This window comes from Metopolophium dirhodum, chromosome 8 (genome assembly GCF_019925205.1).
Source record: "Metopolophium dirhodum isolate CAU chromosome 8, ASM1992520v1, whole genome shotgun sequence".
In the NCBI taxonomy this organism is placed as follows: Eukaryota; Metazoa; Arthropoda; class Insecta; order Hemiptera; family Aphididae; genus Metopolophium; species Metopolophium dirhodum.
In genome coordinates this window covers 32,070,285-32,089,261 of record NC_083567.1, presented here as the reverse complement: position 1 = coordinate 32,089,261, position 18,977 = coordinate 32,070,285, and the positions used below count along the sequence as shown (strand labels likewise).

General features: G+C 26.9%; 1 protein-coding gene across 5 annotated transcripts in view; it reads right to left on the bottom strand.

Annotated features, from left to right (window-relative positions):
* The window catches only part of LOC132950750 (sodium channel protein 60E), a 134,582-nt gene that overhangs the window by 48,046 nt on the left and 67,559 nt on the right, over positions 1-18,977 (bottom strand). For all 5 annotated transcript variants that reach the window (XM_061022294.1, XM_061022293.1, XM_061022296.1 and 2 more), the window contains 6 exons: positions 15,482-15,616; positions 8,002-8,587; positions 4,075-4,262; positions 3,416-3,542; positions 1,307-1,521; positions 338-508 (listed from right to left, as the gene is read on the bottom strand). In XM_061022294.1, coding sequence (XP_060878277.1) covers positions 338-508; positions 1,307-1,521; positions 3,416-3,542; positions 4,075-4,262; positions 8,002-8,587; positions 15,482-15,616 — 1,422 coding nt within the window. The remainder of the gene's footprint in view (positions 1-337; positions 509-1,306; positions 1,522-3,415; positions 3,543-4,074; positions 4,263-8,001; positions 8,588-15,481; positions 15,617-18,977) is intronic.

The window sequence follows — 18,977 nt, the reverse complement described above, 5'->3', positions numbered from 1 at the left end:
ACGAGTCTGTAGATTAATAAAAAAAAAACAAATAATAATCCCATAGCAAATATAAGCGAAACTTTTTTCATCGTTTGTGATACAAGACACTTCTGTTGAACTTTCATTTAACGTCAGTTTGAAAAAATTCTACTCTAAAATTAAATATTTAAAAAATGATAAAATAAGCTTTATGAATATAATAATAATAGCTATTTATATTTATTGCAATGATTTAACAATTATTTAATTATAAGTAAAACATAACCATCAAGTACTTTGCAGTTATAATAAATTAATTATTATAATGAAGTACAGTATATTATTATCTTATTGATTTGAATAAAAATGTTCTTACCAGTCTCAAACAGCGAAGAACTGATAAGCCATCGATCATTTCAAATGATAAATCTAATAAGCTAGCAGTCACAATGATCATGTCGAATATATTCCAACCACAATTGAAGAATTCATTACTCAGAGCAATCAACTTGAATAGACATTCCACAGTAAAAATAGTAGTGAAAACCTGAAAAGATTAAATTGGTTACCTTTAGGATTAACAGGATAAAAGATAATAAGAAATCGACTACTGAAACTATTGTTTTCCTTCAATTTCCCCCCTAATTCTACTAAGCTAAATCTGGATTTTATGTTTGTTGAATAAATCTATCAAACATATGGGAAGGGGGATTTATAATTTTAAAATAAAATATAATATAATATAGAGAAATTTGAGAAACTTGGAAGACACTAAACTTAGCAACTAAAACTCTTACAGAGTTATTGATGATGTGATGATAAAATAAAATAATAGTATCTTTTAACAAATATTATTATTATAATGTTACTGTTTTTTTAATATTATTTTAATTACTGATTTTTATTAAATGATATCATTTATACAATTATACCGTTATTATTTTTTATATGCTAATCAAATAAAAATTATATTAAAATCAAATGATTTGGAAATGATTATGGTAACCTACTGATCTGCTGTTGGTATGGATTTAAAAAAATAGTAACTGTCTTTAAAAATAGGATATATAAAAATAACTGATACCCCGCTAACCTTTTTATGTATAAATATAAAACTAATATTAAACTGTTCAATTCACAAATATTATTGATTTGACTATACCCACAAATCGCCAAATGTGCACACATTAGGTGCTTTTAAGTTTAACTACTAGGTATTAAAATATTTTATTGACCAATCAAAATTAAATTTCACAGTAGTATGTTATATTATAGCTATTAGTTTTTATTTTTATTAATATGATCACGAAAAACATGCTTTTTAAGTAAAATATAAATGAATTACCTTGTTTCCAACGTCCAAAATGTTACGTACATTTTGTGACATCCCGTGATGTTCAATAGCTAACACTATTGTATTGCATATAATACATGCCATAATAAACAACTCAAATAATGGATCTCTGACCACTTTATGCAGGCAGTTTTGGACCCTCAACCATGTCTGGTAATCAATGCAATTTCTGTTGCAATTCGAACAATTTCGATCAACTAAATCATCTAATAATAAAAATGATACATTAATAAATTATCACTGTGATTAGACAACAGAGTTACAAATATTTAAATATGTATATATGCATTACAACATTTCGTTACATATAACGAAATTTATGTAAATTTGGAACCACTGCGCTATTGCAAATAAATTGTATTCAACGAACACATAATATAGCTAGTTGGGTTGTATATTATAATGAAATGTGATTATTGTTTGGAACACACATCTTAAAATGAAAACAAAATCGTCAAAGAAAGTTTTATTTAGATTATAAAACTAAAAGTATTGGTTGCTGTAAGAAATATAAATTTGATGGTTAATTCACCAACCAACAGTAAAAAAAAGAGATATAAAATGTAAGAATTCCTTGTACCTTTAACTTTTCAAAATAATTATAGTGTTCAATGTTAATCTAATTATTATGTGTATTATGTTACATGTTACCTTGTTTTTGCTTAAATGAATTAGGTACATTTAAATTTTAGATTCAATTTAAAACATATGCATAAAAATAGAAAAATAATAATATTATCAGTACATTAATTGATATTTAAATAGGTGCACAATATCAAACGAGAACATGAGTTTATTAAAAATGATTAAAAATGAAGTCACAGTGAGATAAAATTACCGATATGATGGAGTAAAACTTATTTGTATATATTTTAACGATTTAGTAAATATATAATGTAAATACTATACAATTTATTTTTTATTTATAATATTATATGTAGATGATTTACACATCATGAAACAGTGAATTATTTTAGATTAAAATACAAAAAAAAACATAATATTTCAATTTCAATTTACTTTGTCTAGAAAATCTTACTTTTTGAGCTAATAACTAAAGTCGACTTAACAAACCCATTCTATTAATGACATTTTTAAAAGTAATAGAAATTTTTTTCAGTTTATAAGATTAAGGTACCTATATTATATAAATAAGTCTTCATTTTTTTCTGATAAGCACCAAGAAACTGACTTTCTAAATTTGATATTCTGTTTTGTTGAAGCTATACTTTATACTTAAGCTTTAAAGTTTAAATTAAGCTATTGAAATTAAATATATATAACTTTATGTCAATACAATTACTACAAGTTAAAAGTTCCTCAATGTATTACAAAGTGCAATCATAAGGAATAAAAATATTTTTATCAAATGATGACAAAGGACGTAAATATAACTCTTTATATATTACACTATTCATAATGTTCAAATATTATATTAATTTATTGATGAAAAATAAAAATATTTAAATTATTAATTATTATTCTATTCATAAAATCTAAATATTTGAAAAAGATATCTATGATAATAAAAATTTAATGAAGTAAGAAATTTTAAAATATTGAAAGTATTAGGTAGCTGAAAGATATTATTTTATTTATTCAAATTAAATTCAACAATTATACTCTAGTAAACGGAACTAGTGAAAATTGCAAGTTAAATAATAATTTATATTAAATGACACGGAGATACAAGTCGATGATAGTAGATAATAGTTAATAGTCATGGTTATTTATACCAAACCTTTACAAAATACTAGGTCACGTTTAACCAATTATAATAATTATATTTTAGAAGACACGTCTTTAAAAACCATCAGAGATCATAAAATAGTGTTATTTATATATTTGTCTGATGTAAATACGTACCTATGTTGTTATTAATTTTTATTTGTAATAATTGTTGCGAAAAAAAGATCGTCCACGTAACTTGGAATTATTATTTATGGGAAATTTATAATAAACGGTCAAGTAATACAATTATTATCGTGAGTGTAACGTTGATAGTTCAGCAAACAGATCTTACACAGACTATTATTTTCCAAGCTATTACAGTTTTAGAGGCGGCGCAGGGAGTTAATACTGTTATTAATGTACACATACCAATAACCACCACCTGAGACACGTACTCGGCCTCGCCGTTGCGGCCAAATGGTTTTGTTTTCAGCCCATTGCATTTGATCACTTTAATGCTTTTTGATACAGCTAAACTATTATCGTTGGCGGAATTCTGAAAAGAATATTTTACATTCTGATATAAACGTACAGAACACGCAAAGTTTATAATTTAGAGTAAATCAATTGAAATACACAAGATCAATGTAAGACACAAAATATACTTCATTTCAAAATTTACAAATACCATAATATTATACATTTTTAAAAAGCGTGTATACGTTGTCAAATTGAAAAATATTTTTTTTAAATTTGATTTTTATTATGAAAATTGTATCATAATATAATATTTTACTTTGTCGATAGAAGTTTAAAAGTACATAGTAATCAAAAATGTGTTATATTATAATATTAATAAGGAGACACTATTAATGTATTGGATAAACTAAAATGTTGCAATAATAAAATTACATTAAATTTACATTAAATTCAAAAAACGATATTTATGTAGATATCCTTAAAAATTATACTGAGTGGAGGGAGTTATTTTTATGAAATCACTTTTAATTTTCTTTGATATCGATTTACACAGTTATTAACATCAGGAGTTTGGAAGTATTTTTTTAATTACTGCCTATAGAGGTTACCTGAGGTAATTGATGGTATCCGCATTGCTGTGGTTGTGGTGAAGTGTGATGGGATTGTGATTGCGACGTCGCTTCCCCATCATCATGATCATCTACTACACCTGAGTCATCCAGTGATGAATCCCTATTGTTTCCTTCACTGGTGTTTGCACTGCCCTGTCTACTACCCAATAACCATCGTTCTCGTCCTGATTTATAATAATATCAACAGTTTCAAGAATCAATAAGATGAACATTTTCTATGTCCAAAATATAAATATGAAATATATATAATATGCATTACTGGTCCTTGTAATAACAAAAGAAAATAATATACACATTTATGAATGAAATAATTTAAAGCACATTTCAAAAAATTTCAAAATAAAATAAAAATTTGCACTTTTAAAAAATATTATTGAACATTTATCAATACATTGATGACTTGATAAAATAATTACTAATTGGATATAAAATTCTGTCTTTTATGAAAATAGTTGTAGTTTTTATTTATCCATATAAAATATAATATATTCATGCATACTTATTAGCATAATATTATGCTTTATATTAAACTCAAATAATCATTTGTTCAACTGTCACCATAATATATTATATTCAAGTACTCTTACTTTTTTTTTATCTCAAAGGTAAATTAAATTAAACTTTATATCAGTGAGTTATATGAAAAGTATTCCCTTTGATAGTGGTATATGAAGTGTTCAACAACGTTTAATTTTCGTTATCTCTAAGTTTAATGGGAAGAAAGAAAATATAATTCAGAATTTTATTTTTAATTTATTTATCTAAAATAGCTTTCACGAGTCCAAAGTTTAAATTAAAACAGAAAACTAAATTTTTTCCTATTAAAATGTAAAAGCAGTATTTTAACATTTATTTGAAACTTAAGGACGACAATAATATTAATATTATTAGATTCACAACATTTTTCCATTAGAATATGTATATTTTAGTGATTTAAAAATGTTTCTAATACGGTAATTATTTTTCATTATATAATATCTATAATCATATTGTTAAAATAATTATGGATATTAAATCGTAAATTTTTATCATTTTTTATTCTAACTTAACACGGTCTACCAAAATTAAAAAGGAAATTTACGTTTTATTAAGCTTAAAAATTGAAGTAAAAATTACGGACTTGATAGAGTGATCAGTTCTTTAGAATTCATCTCATTTCACTCATTTCGATGAAAAATTGTGTGAATAGTATGATTTCAAATTATAAGTGATTGTTAAAAAAAATATAATCGAGATTTTTGAGAAATTTTAAAAATAGTGTGAATACGGTAATGTACATTTTGAAATCTTAAAAACAGGTAGCTACTATTTTTACAATGATGTAGTAGTATATTAAAAAGTTTCAAGTTATGAACTAGAAATTGAACACAGATTTAAAGGGGTCATTATTCTCGGTAGTTTTTGAGAAAAAAGGTGAAGAAATATAACTGCCAAGCGTCAGATTTTAACATCAGTCTTGACCATTTTTAGGTGAACCGATTTTTGCTCGGAAAAGTGTTTCAATTCCAATGATTTATTATTGCTTTCAAATATAATGACCCAAGTATCCCACTCCAATGTCCTAACCAACTCCGGAATCAGCACTTTTTTTTTCATTTGTATCATTCAAAGTATAAAGCGAATTACAATAGGTATAAGTGTGTATAATACAAGTTATAAAAATATGAATTGAAACTACATGAAAGATGATTTGATTTTACGTAAATAAAATAATTCAATTACTCAATGAAATATTACAATTTATAATTATGTGCAAAGCTTTTTAAAGACTATGCGTTTGATCTTATTCCTTGTTAAAATTGAATTTGTTAGCATTCTATTAATTATGATTTATGATAAACAAACTTACTAATTATGTATATATTAATTTAAATGAACAATAGAAATATTTTTTTAAATACTCATGCAATCATTTTCTTTCCATATAGATAAATAAAAAATTATAATATTAGAGTCAGAATTTTACTAAATAAAAAAAATAATTTAAATATTCTATTATAAAATAATTTAATTTGTCAGTATAAACAAAAGGATCTTTACATAATATTGTTCTATTTAATATTGCCTCAGAAATCTGAATTACATTTTAATGGTATTTTTTTGTGAATATTTAGGTTTGTATCATCTAATAGATTCAAATTAGTTGATATATGATATGATTTTATCCCCCAGATCTAAACGATGATAATTGTACGTTCGATTTATATTGTTCAAGTATACAATTTGTATCACTTGATTAATCTTAACCGTATCAATAAAATGGTAATATAGGTATTTAGATTTGTAAAATTATATTCTAGTTTTAGTTTATAAGAAACGATATAATTTAAATTAAAATCCTACCTTCGTTTTTATATTTATATAATATTTAATAGAATGTCTAGTCTTACAACAGTCTTTTAAGAAACATAATGAATTACTATTATATTATGAGTGTTTTTACCGATTAGCATTTCATTCTAAAATCAAATCACATTTATTATTTATCAAAAAACATCGATAGATAGATAACCATTTCAGACCTTAATTTTGATTCTCAAAATTCTTTATTGATAATATTATCGAATTTCCATTGGTCTAGATTCTATACTAATAACTTATAAAACACTATTTTGTAAATTCTAAAATTGTAAAAGTTACTAAGAATAATTTAATATTATATTATAATTTTTAACGATGTATAAATCAGATATACATATTGTTTTTATATTATATATGAGTAAATCAAAATTATGAATCTTTAAATCTAGGTGAAAATTCTTAAGTTGTTATATACCTAATTAAAGGTATGAAATTTAATTTATAGTCAATTAATAGATACCAGTACTAACGTTTTGTTAAATGTTTTAGAAAATAAAATATTCTCAAAGATTCAAATTGAATATTAAAAATATTTCAAAATTATTTATATTTTTAAGAAATTTTTATTATAGTAATAATTAATGAATTAGTTCGTGTTCAAATTGAGTTTTATTAATAACGACATATACTTCATGAAACAGTTTATATATATGTATTTATATATTTTAACATTAATGTATTATCAATGTAAAATTAAAAAAATAGAAAGAATATTTTACTGTTACAAACGATGAATAAAAAACACTTAAGTTATTTGATGTATAAAAAAACCAGGAAACTCGCACAGTTGTATAGTAGATTTCTAGTGTACTTCGTCGTATAATTATGCCTAGGTTTTTGTGTTGAATTTAAACCCAGTGATAAATTATTATTTACAGAAGTCAGGAATGGACTTTGAACAGATACGATGTGTCAGCTTTTACTTCTAATGATGTTTAATAATATTCCTACATACTATTAATGATACAATAGGATTAAAGTTGGTCATTTTACTTATTCTGTATTAACACCGACATTCCATGGAATGGTGGATAGGTTCGTTGATAAATAGCTTAAAATTAGTCTAAATATTTTAAACATTTCATTGTTTATAGAAAATAACAATATGCAGCAAAGACAAAAAGTTCCAAGTTTCTATGATTAATATTCGTTATACCTATTACAGAAATTATTTTTGGTTAATCTAATGCCATAAGAATGCCTATACAAAAATGCGTATTGATATTTCTGAACTGTTATAATGCGGTAAATATAATATTATAACTTTATATTAAATGTTCAGACTTTTTTACACACAAACATTTTTACTTTTGACACGTCTTGAGATAGCCTTCCAAAAATGTTGATGAAGTTTGGAATACATGACCCTAATTATGGAGGATATAAGTACAGAAATAACTCAAGTTTTAAACGAGCTAATTAATTACGGATGGGGTTTATGCGCCACGTAGGGCTACAGAAAACCAACGATAGAAATCAAAATAGAAAAACAAGTACATACCTATATTAAAAATAATATTTTGCAGTTCATGTGTCACTTACCTTGCGGAGCTACCAGGGCGCACGGCCGCAGACTGTCGGCAGCCACATTGGGTTTGGCTACCGCTGAAGTGACAGGCGGTGGCTCCGGTTGTGGTGGCGGGGTGACCGGTTGTGCTGGAGGGTCGGGTGACCTCAACCGTTTTCGGCGGGGCGTCGACGAACGGCTACCCGAGTCGTCACCGTCATCACCATCGTCACCATCGTCACAATCTTCACCGTCATCCATGGCCACTGCCACCGCCGACGGGTCAGCTTCCGACGCCAACACCGCCGCTGACGCCGCCACTATTTCCACATCCGGTTCCACGTACATCCCTCCGTCCATGTTGTCTCGGTCGTCCGTGGCGTTCTGCTGTTGCTGCAGTTCCGGTTGCTGTTCCGATTGTGACCGTTGCTGAGACGGCGTCCGACGTCTTCGCGACTTTTTCCGCTTGCGCGTCACCGAAGAGAGTAGCACGCCTTTTCGGCCGTCTACTTTCTTTTTGTCCCGGTTCTGTCGGTCCTGCAGCTGCTTGACTGGGATGCGGCTTGGGTCGAAACTGAACGTCGATTCGTCCCGGTAGTCCGTCAAGTCTTTTCGCCTCTCCTGTGACACATCGAAATCGTACATGTTAATATATTGTTTTTTTTTTCTAGACCAGGAATCTCGAGCTCGTCGATGTGTTAAGAAAACAAAAATCGCGGTTGATGTTCTTAAAATTCACAATTTACTGTGTAACAGTTAAATGATTTAATCATCGTAAAGCAGAAAACCAGCAGCAAACAAAAATCTCACTAACCCTCTTCGTTGAAGATATCGATCCCAATGGCGGTGATAATGATATTGTTAATCACCTCTCTTCTATCAAACTAAAATAGCACTATAAAAGTGGACAATTATCAAAGTGTTAAAATTGCCAATCATGGAAAAAATCACACATCTAACCCCCGCACAATCTATACGGATCTCCCAGAAAAATGCACTTTATGCAAAGGAGCACTTCCTGCCAACTGACAATTATGTACAGTATACAAAAAATGGATCCATAAATACAAGAACATCTAAAAACATAAACGACAACAACCACCACCATCCAACTCCACCACCAATTCTGAACAATCAGCCACTAAAAACCCGACAAATCCATGTTCGTATGCAAATGTAACTGCAAACTAAATTCTATTTCTATAATCAACTATAATCAACAATGAAATCTCACTTCTTTAATTCTTCGATGAATTTTAAATCCTATATGTCCCTCCTCACTACTGTTCTCAAGTCTCATTAAATCCCAAAAATGTCATACTTTTCATATATCTTTTATAGGCACATGCTCTAGAGTAAATCGAAACGCAGTAATTTTAAAAACAAGAACCTCTTAGAAAATTGTTTGTACTAGGAACAATAATAACAACAATAATCGGTATAAAGCAATCTTAAATAGAATGACATCCATTTTGCCCATTTTGCATATGAAATCGTGTCATGATTTCTGCAACTATGGACTATCTACATATAGTTATAAACTATAGCGAAATACAGACATGTGAGTGCACTTAAAATGTATAACATTACACAAATAACCACTTCACGGTTACTATTGTACGATAAATTCCTAATGGATTGTATTGAGTTAATTTATAAGATAATATTGTTATATAATTATTGCAGTTTACATTTGCATCAAATAAAATAATATTATTTTATACCCTCAACAGGGTAGAGCTGGTATATGATTTATTCTGTAATTACAATATATTTGGTATTTTACAAACTTAAAACTAGTAAAATAGGTGTTTTTATATACAAAGGTCTATATTTTATAACGATTGGTACATTATTCTAACGAGAATTCCACAAATAACATATTTTACGATTTTTTTTATTCTTTTTTTACTATAGTGTACTCAAGATATTTATAAAAGAACTAAGACACATTTACTTAAGTTTCAGCACTAACTGTACATTTTTTTACCGCTATGTAGGATAGCAGTTTTCTACTTAAGATTTTATACTCAATAAAATTAATTATTCATCGTGGTCACAATTCCTGTGTGTGTATATATTTTATGCTTTACATCAAGTTTATACAAGAGTGATTAATGTACAGACTAAACTCTGTAACTTGACAGGTTGGCACCACCGACGTTAACATAGTTTAACTGGACACAATAATATGTTGAACAAGTGTTTGCTGAAAACTAATTTGGAATGACATAGTTTATAACAATACAGCCACTGAACTGAACTCATAACTGCAAAAGATTTGTAGAAAATTATTTAAGTTACTCAATTTTCTGCATTATAATAACATTTTTCTTAAGAATTTAGAATTACCAATGTCTGCATTAGATAGTATACACAACTTTATAATTAAATAAAAAAAGGTGGGCAAGTGGATGTCGCTCTGCTGTACTGTAGGTTACAAGTGGGTCACTGTATAATGTATGGTATTAAATTTGAATTCAATGATATATCATTGTATAAGAAAAACGATTCTGAGTGGAGACGATATGTCAGTCTAGGTATAAGACATATTATACACTATTATCTATGGTATTAAAAAAAAAATTGACCTATAATAAATTCCAAATTAATCATATCACAATATCCATTAGGTACATATAACGCGTTATACATCAACAACAAACCGTGATACTATCATCATAATATATCGATGAAAATATTACAAATTAGAAGTTTCAAGTGCCCACGAATAATATTATACAATCACAACAAAATAACTAAAATAGTTATTCTAGGTTTTTATGTAATTTCGTCCAAATTTGAACTTAAAATGACTATACAAATAAACTGTGCTTGTGTATTTTTTAGATTTTTTGGTAACCGAATTATCTATTTACATGGAATCTTGTTTTAAATTTTCAATCCTTAGCTATAAAAACTGAACATTTTATAATTTATTAATTACAATGGTTGATAATTTTCGAGATTTTGATAAATTCTGTCCAAATTTGATCTTTAAATGCTTATAAAAAAAAACTGTGCCTATGTATTTTCAATATTTTTCAACTGCTATTGTAAAAATATATCAGGAGTCTTGTATTAAATTTTTACACTTTTTGGCCCAACAGATAAAACTTTATTGATATTTATAGAAAAAAAAACTAAAAAAATTGAAAACTGAAAATGCCCGTAAACAGCTCAAAAAGTGTCAAAATATTTTCAAAATTGTATGGTGTATAGGAAATGCTAATATAAACATTCAGTGAAATTTTCATGTATCAACAGTTATTCGTTTTTGAATTACAAGAAAATAAGGAAATCGGTACATGAGAAATCGAGTGAATATCTAATGTTGTAAAAATATGAATTTAAAACGCTCATAAAAATTTAATTTGACTTTCTTGTAGAAATTTTTTTTTTGATAAAGTTAGACAAACTTATGAGGAATCTTGTATTAGATTTTAAAATCTTAGATTTAAAAAGAAAATTTTTTATGAATTTCTAACTCAAAATAATTTGCAAATTTTCGTGATTTTTCCGTATTTTTTCAAGATTTGAACTTTAAACGTGTATAAAAAAAAACTGTGACTAAGGATTTTTAATTTTTTTCATCTGCCTTTGAAACAATAACCTAGGAGCCTTCTATTAAATTTTCAAGCTTTTTTACCCAACAAATAAAATTTTATTGATATTTATAGAAAAAAAATTTAAAAAAACTGAAAACTGACAATGTCCGTAAACAGTTCAAAAAAAGTCAAATTATTTTCAAAATTGTATTGTGTATAGAAAATGCAAATATAAACAACCAGTGAAAATTTCATGCATCTACGGTCATTTGTTTTAGAGTTACACCAATAACCAAAATCGATTTTGTTAAAAATCGATTTTGCGTAAAAATTCCCGTTTTTCCTTAATTTTTCTTTTGTTTTTCACATCGCTTTTGAAAACTACTGGGAAATTAAAATTTTGACCTCCCCAATGCACCAACGATATTCACTTTCCCATCGAACAAGATACTGAAGTCGAAAATCGAAGCATTATTTCGACTACTTATCGTGTACACAGACACAAAAATAAAAAAATAAAAAAAAAAATAAAAAAAAAATAAAAAAAAAAAAAATAAAAAAAAAACACACATCATTGTAAAATCAATACATTCATCGTTTCACTGAGAATCTAAAAAATTATAAATTTAATAACCATTGACTAAATCTAAGAACAATATGACATGGTTACAAATTATCATTTAATGCTTTAATAAAAAGTTGTGATTCAAAATGTAAAAATGTTTAATTATTAAAATATAAATTAACTATAATGGGCATACTGTATTTAAATGGATGTCAACTTAAATAACAAGCATTAAAAAAATGAGTATATAGGTACTTACATAAAAAAATTTTAATGACTTAAAAATTAAAATATAATATTATGTTAGTATAAAACGTACACTATAAACCGATTTTAATTTAATTGGTGAAATTTGGGAAATTAGTGCACACGAATTGTCTCCTAAATATAGGTAGGTGGCAAACTTTTACTCGAATTTGAGGGTACTATATTTGGGGGTATTCCAATTTCCTCCCATATCATACTAATATTAAAAATCAATAAACCGGTATACTATTTGATCGTACTATGTCTTATACTAATAATTATATTATATTGATTTTCATACTAATTAGAAACATTAGAAAAATATAATATTGATTTTCGTAGATCATCGATCACTGATTATTGTAACAATAATAAAATAATAATAGTAATAATCAGTTACATCTGTGCACTCGATAAGTTTTTTATTCGTTTTTTATCGTTAAAACAAAACAAAATTAATTTGGTACGGATTTATGTTAGGTTTTAAAAATAATCTAGCAAATTATATAAAATGACAGGCGTTTACGAAAAGAATTCGTTCAACTTAATTTTTTCCAGTTTAAAAATGTAAAACTAATTCATAAAATTTGTACGAATTATTCAGATCAAAATATCAACAGACAGATACTCAGCAACAATCTTAAGCTAAAGCTTTAGAACAGCTTCCTGAACGACCAGTATCATTATTTCACAGCAACATGAAACATTTTTTCAGATGTAATTTTTACTAAAAATAATATTCGCCACGCAATTGGAATTCAACATAATATCTAAAATTGTTAAAAAAAAGTGAATAAAGTATATACTGTTTCAACCAATATTGAGGTACAAATATTTTTAAATGAGAAATGTTTCACAGTAAATTACCCATTAAATGGTTTGGTGATGTTTTCTTGTGACGACAATATCAAGTTTCATAATACGTAAATTTCCAATAATAATTTAGGAAATGAAATATTTAACTACTGCATTCAATATTTAAATCATTTCATTACAATGTATGATCTGCATAACAATTATCATATAGTCACCCTACGAATTTTTTTCTGATAAAAGTCAAGCATCATATTTATAAACGGCCTTTCAGGGAACCAGTGTCGGAAGTTCACAAAAATATTTTTACCTAAATGTTGTTTTATTGATTATAAAAAGTTAATACATATATAGTACGTAAAGTTTGGCTACAAATTAAAATGTTAGTGTTGTAAGTCAAAACATATCGGATTAGCTATCAATCGTTAAAAAAACAACGAAATAAGAAACTATAATATTTTTAACCCACCATTTATGCATCCAGAACAAGTAATAATTTAATCAAATATATTTATATCATTTATATATTTATAATTAAATAATAATTTGTTTTTAGGTAGGTTGTAGGTGAAATTTCTGGTGTAGACCTTGAAGAACTATAATACCAAATGATAAAAAAAAAAATAACATTTTCTGATTATTTGATTTTAAATAACGTCGATGACGAATGACAGTTCATCTTTTCCACCACAAGTGTAGTTTGCAATGACACCCAGTACACATAGACCCACTAAGGCTTGCGAATTATTCCATTGAAAATTCAGTTTTAATTTTTCATTAACTCGCATTTATGCATTTTTAAATGCATTAAAATCAATGCAGACGGATACAAACGTACGATAATGTTAATTCAATTTGACCTGTTAAAACAGAAATTAAAAAAGGATATCTCCAAGAAAATGTATGAATTGTCTTAGTATTATGATCATAGAAAAATTAAACACTAACGAAATATCAGCAAATAAATTTAAACCAATGAAAAATTAGGATTCAATTTTACAGTAATAATAACATTTATTATATTTTTTACAACTTATTAATTTTCTTTTCTTACAATTACGTTTTAAAATTGCATCTATAGTATTGACTGATTTTTATAATTCTTGTATAATTTATTAACTATTAAATAATATTATGTGTATTATACTGATAACTATTTAAATTTGAAAAAGAATTGTTTGATTTAAATTTTAATTAATCTATTATCAAAATAACCATTTCTTTGTAAGCCCGAGCAGACATGTGTACATTAAGTGTTATTATGTACAATCGCAATCACCTAGATTTTACTTGAATTAAAGTATAATAGAATATTTATTATAACCTTAGTTTCAACTTACAATTCATAATGATTCGTTAAGCTAAATGTAGGTAACAAGTTTTCCTCGGCCACGAAATCAATATTTAAACTTTAAAGTGAATAAATATTCAAATTATCGATTCAATATGATTATTAGACACAATTTGAATACTAAATGGTCAACTAGATGCTTAATGTAGGAGGGAATTATGTAAAAAAAAGTAATGACTGTTTGTATAGGTTGTATAATGTTGAGTATTAAACACTGATTAGCATTAAAAATTTCTTGCACCATATTCCATAGTTGTTTTGTGTGTAATAACTCAATGTTTTCAACGAGTTTAATGCATAAAATTGTATTGGAAATCAATTTCCAATTCTTATAAAACTGAAGTTTAGTTGAGTTCCGATGTGTGTCAGCAGTATAATACGTAATAAAAACTTGTGATTTTTCATACTGTTATATGCAATAGTTATGTAAGTAATAACTCAAAGTTAAATAGAAACTTAAACCACTAAAAAAGTTCAGATATAGTTTCAAAGATGTATCTCCGTTGTGGATTTAAAAAGCAAAAGCCACAGCGGGCACGTCGAGTTTTTAAGGAGATATTTTTTGTCAGTTTGTATATATTTCATGCCACGGCGCTCCGTGTAGGCATTTCTGCTACACCAAGGCTTAGGTTTGTATACGTTTTGCCTATACACTGCTTGACAACGAGGATTAAAAACGGTAGTGCGGCGCGAGCGAAAAAAAGAAGAAGAAAATAAGAATAGGAAAACGTGTGCATTTTTTATACGACGTCGTATTTCTATTTTCCTCAGGCATTGCCTGAAGCTGTAGCAGTGTGTTTATTTTTGATATACATATTTCAAACTCGTACACTGTTCGTAAAATCACAACCATGATGTACAACACTACTACTCGGAATACCATCGGCGGCGGAATAGTTTACATTTTATTTTTATAATATTTTTTATTTCAATAAAGATTTATGCATATTATATATATATAAAAAAAAATAATGATAAAAATTCCATCGTACCTCTTGCGTTATTTCCGCTTCTTCTTCGTAGCTAAGGGCGACGACGGCCAACATCAGATTGATCAAGTAGAACGAACCGAAGAACACCACCACTGTGAAAAATATGACGCTCATCGGGCCACACGTCGCCAAAACCTGAAACAACCGGTATACGCATACTTGAATCGATGGAGTGTCGATGCGATGGTAAAACAAATCCCTTTTCAGAAAAGTTTTTATGGACGCGGTACTATTATGTATAAAATCATCGCGTGACCTAAATAATGCGTAACGGAAGTCGGTACAGTGTTGTGCGTTAGCCTCGGGAAACGCAAACGACTTCACTACTGCTCGTATTTTGATGTATTAAAAACAGTCGGTAATATTAATATTCCTGTTTAAATACATTTTAAATGCATGGTTGTTTATAACTTTTGACTTTATTTGTACGCGTTACCGATAATCAGCATTATTTTTGTGTTGATTATTGTTTTTCGTATTGTGGGGAATGATCGGGAATAATTTTCAGTAAATGAAGTTTGATTTTAACACGTATTATTATATCATATTCTTGTTTATATTTAAAAATATTGATGCATTTTACAACATTTCACTAATTATTTATAACAAAAGGGCCGACATAATTAAATGGTGATCATCAGAATTAATGTATAATTTAATAATTTACCATATGCGATCTGATAATGTAAATATTAAATGTGTTGGTTTTAAAATAATTCAGGAAGCGTATTTTTTAAATTCAAAAATTCATAATTTAGTACTTTTTATTTGATTTATTGTATAATTAGGTAACTTATTGATTAATTTTAAAAACTAAATACATAGTACCTAACCAATAAATAAACAATAAACTAAATTTTTATTAAATTCATAAGTAAATCAATAATACTATTTACAAAGAACAGACTATTTAACAAATATTCAATTTGATTTTAAAAGGGTCTTCAAATAAAATAATTTTAAAGTGAATAATATGATTTAGAACCTTTTAAGGTGAACGAATTATTGTTTTAGTACAATTATTTTTTCAATATTATATCCATCAACAATATTTACACAGATATTTAGAAAATGATAAATATTTTTTATCAGTATACAACATATCATATTACCGTACAAACATCTTAATTTATTTACCAATTCAAAAATCGTTTTTAATAAAGAACTTTTTTATTCTATAAGAATAATAAATTCACTAGTTAAAACTTTTTATCATTCAATATATTTTCACACATAACAAGTTCTATATAGTGAGATGAAAGTAAATTATTTTTATATATGAGCTGCATCGTGAACCTTTACATTCTGCGTATCTCTAAGAATAATGGGATTAGTAAATTTAATATGATCTATAGGTTTCAAAAATCCGAAAAAATTAGCTGTACTTAGCTAAAAAAGGATTTTATGAAAATCACTAATTCATTATTACTTTTCATCCTCAGATCGAGTAATATATAACTAACCTTCTATAAATAAGTACTAAATTATAGATTTAATTTATTCTGATTTGAGTACTTGGAAGAATATTATATTTGTTGAGTTCTTTGTTTTATAATAAAATTGCAAAGGTGTATTTATAAAGTTCATATAAATTAAATTTAAAATCTAAGAAGTAAGAAACTACCTTTATAAAACTAATTAAATAGTCTAAACACTTTCATAGGAATATACATAAATAATGTATATAGTAATAAGGTTAGTATTTATTTTTATTTAATTATCTATCAATCAGGTACCTATGTAAAATTGAGATTACTCTAAGATAATTTAATGACAGCAAATTGAATTGTTTGGATAGTTTCTATAAAAGCATGCCTTGAATTTAATTACAAAATATGATTTTATCCTTTTCATTATCATATTTTATAACAATAAAGCATATTTTAATTAGTACAATTTTAAATAAAATTATTCGTTTCAATGATCAAAATTTAAAAATGTAAGTAGCTTTTAAAACTACTATAAAATTCAATATTTATTTCTCATATTAAAGTTGAAAACATCAACTTGTTGAAATCATCGGTGTTAATGTACGTAAAATGTATCTCGACAGACTTTATTGCGTAATAAACCATATAATTCGTCTAGCCGAATCATTATATAGCTTGTATTCGCCAAGACCTTTTTGATATGATTCCAGCTTTTACATTGCATTGTATTATATAAGACATGCATAATATATGTAGTCCCCTATGAAAATCCCATTGCGAATCGCTGACTGTACATAAATTATGTGAGCATGTCAATATTTATTATATTTTATTCTTTATATTATTATAATATTTATCTAGTCTTAAAATAAGGATTGAAGCTGTTTTCAAACACATTTTACTGCAGAGGCGTACTGAGGGGTGTTCGGCCCAGTGGGAAATCACGGTCACCGGCCCAAATAGAGGTGGCCTGAAGGGTGATTAGCCCCCCAAAAAATAAACACCCCCCACCCCCCCCCCCCAAAAAAAAATCTTAAATAAATATAATTAATTGTTATAAGGTACCTATAAATAGCATGTACAATTTAATTTAATTAGGTCAAATACGTACTCTGGTGTGTGTTATGTTACATACTGATACTATGGGTCTAGTTTCAACATTAAAAAACATGATAATCAACAATTAGACTCAAAAGAATTTTTTTCATATAATATAATTCATAGATAGAGATAGGTGGCAAAGTTTAGTAATGTCAGCAAAATCTCTTAGAGAGTAGTCATGCCAGAGAATGAAGAAGAAGAATCATAATCCATACAAATTAATGCATTATTATTTATTATAGTTAAGAAAATACTTAAATTATATAAAACAAAACTGAAATGACAATTTTATATTGAAAACATTTTAGTCATTACTGTAAAACTAGCTTTTAAATATTCAATGATATTTGAAATTTCAATTTCATTGAGTAATTGTTTTTCAACACTCATAATTAAGAGTGCTTCTAAATTATCTTGACTTATATTGGCTCTGAGTCTTGTTTTAACAAGCTTAAGTTTGCTGAATGTCCTTTCGCAGTTGACTTCGGTGACTGACAAAGTAAGAAAAAACTCATATGAAGCACATAGTTGAGTATAAGCCAAGACATGCATGTTTAAATTGTATACAAGTTTGTATACACATTGTAAACAATTGTTACATATAAATGTCATGTCATAATAAGTTATGACATGATTGGGCAGCAATTTGTAATTTGATTTTTTTTTTCACGTTCTTTGGCAGCTCCTCCTTTTTGTTTTTTAGAATTCATATTTATAAATTAAAATGCACAGTATCAATATGACAATATGTAATAAAACATTAATAAACGACAAACTGAACGGGTGCACTGTACTAAAAATGATGCTCTTATGGCTAAATTATTAGTTTGAATATGGGCAATATGTGCTTATAGTTAGAATTGTTTACAGATTAGCAGTCGGCAATTGCGCACGTTCGTAAAAACAATATTGTTATTTTTGGATCAAATAACTCACTCACATTAATATGAATTTACATAGCTACA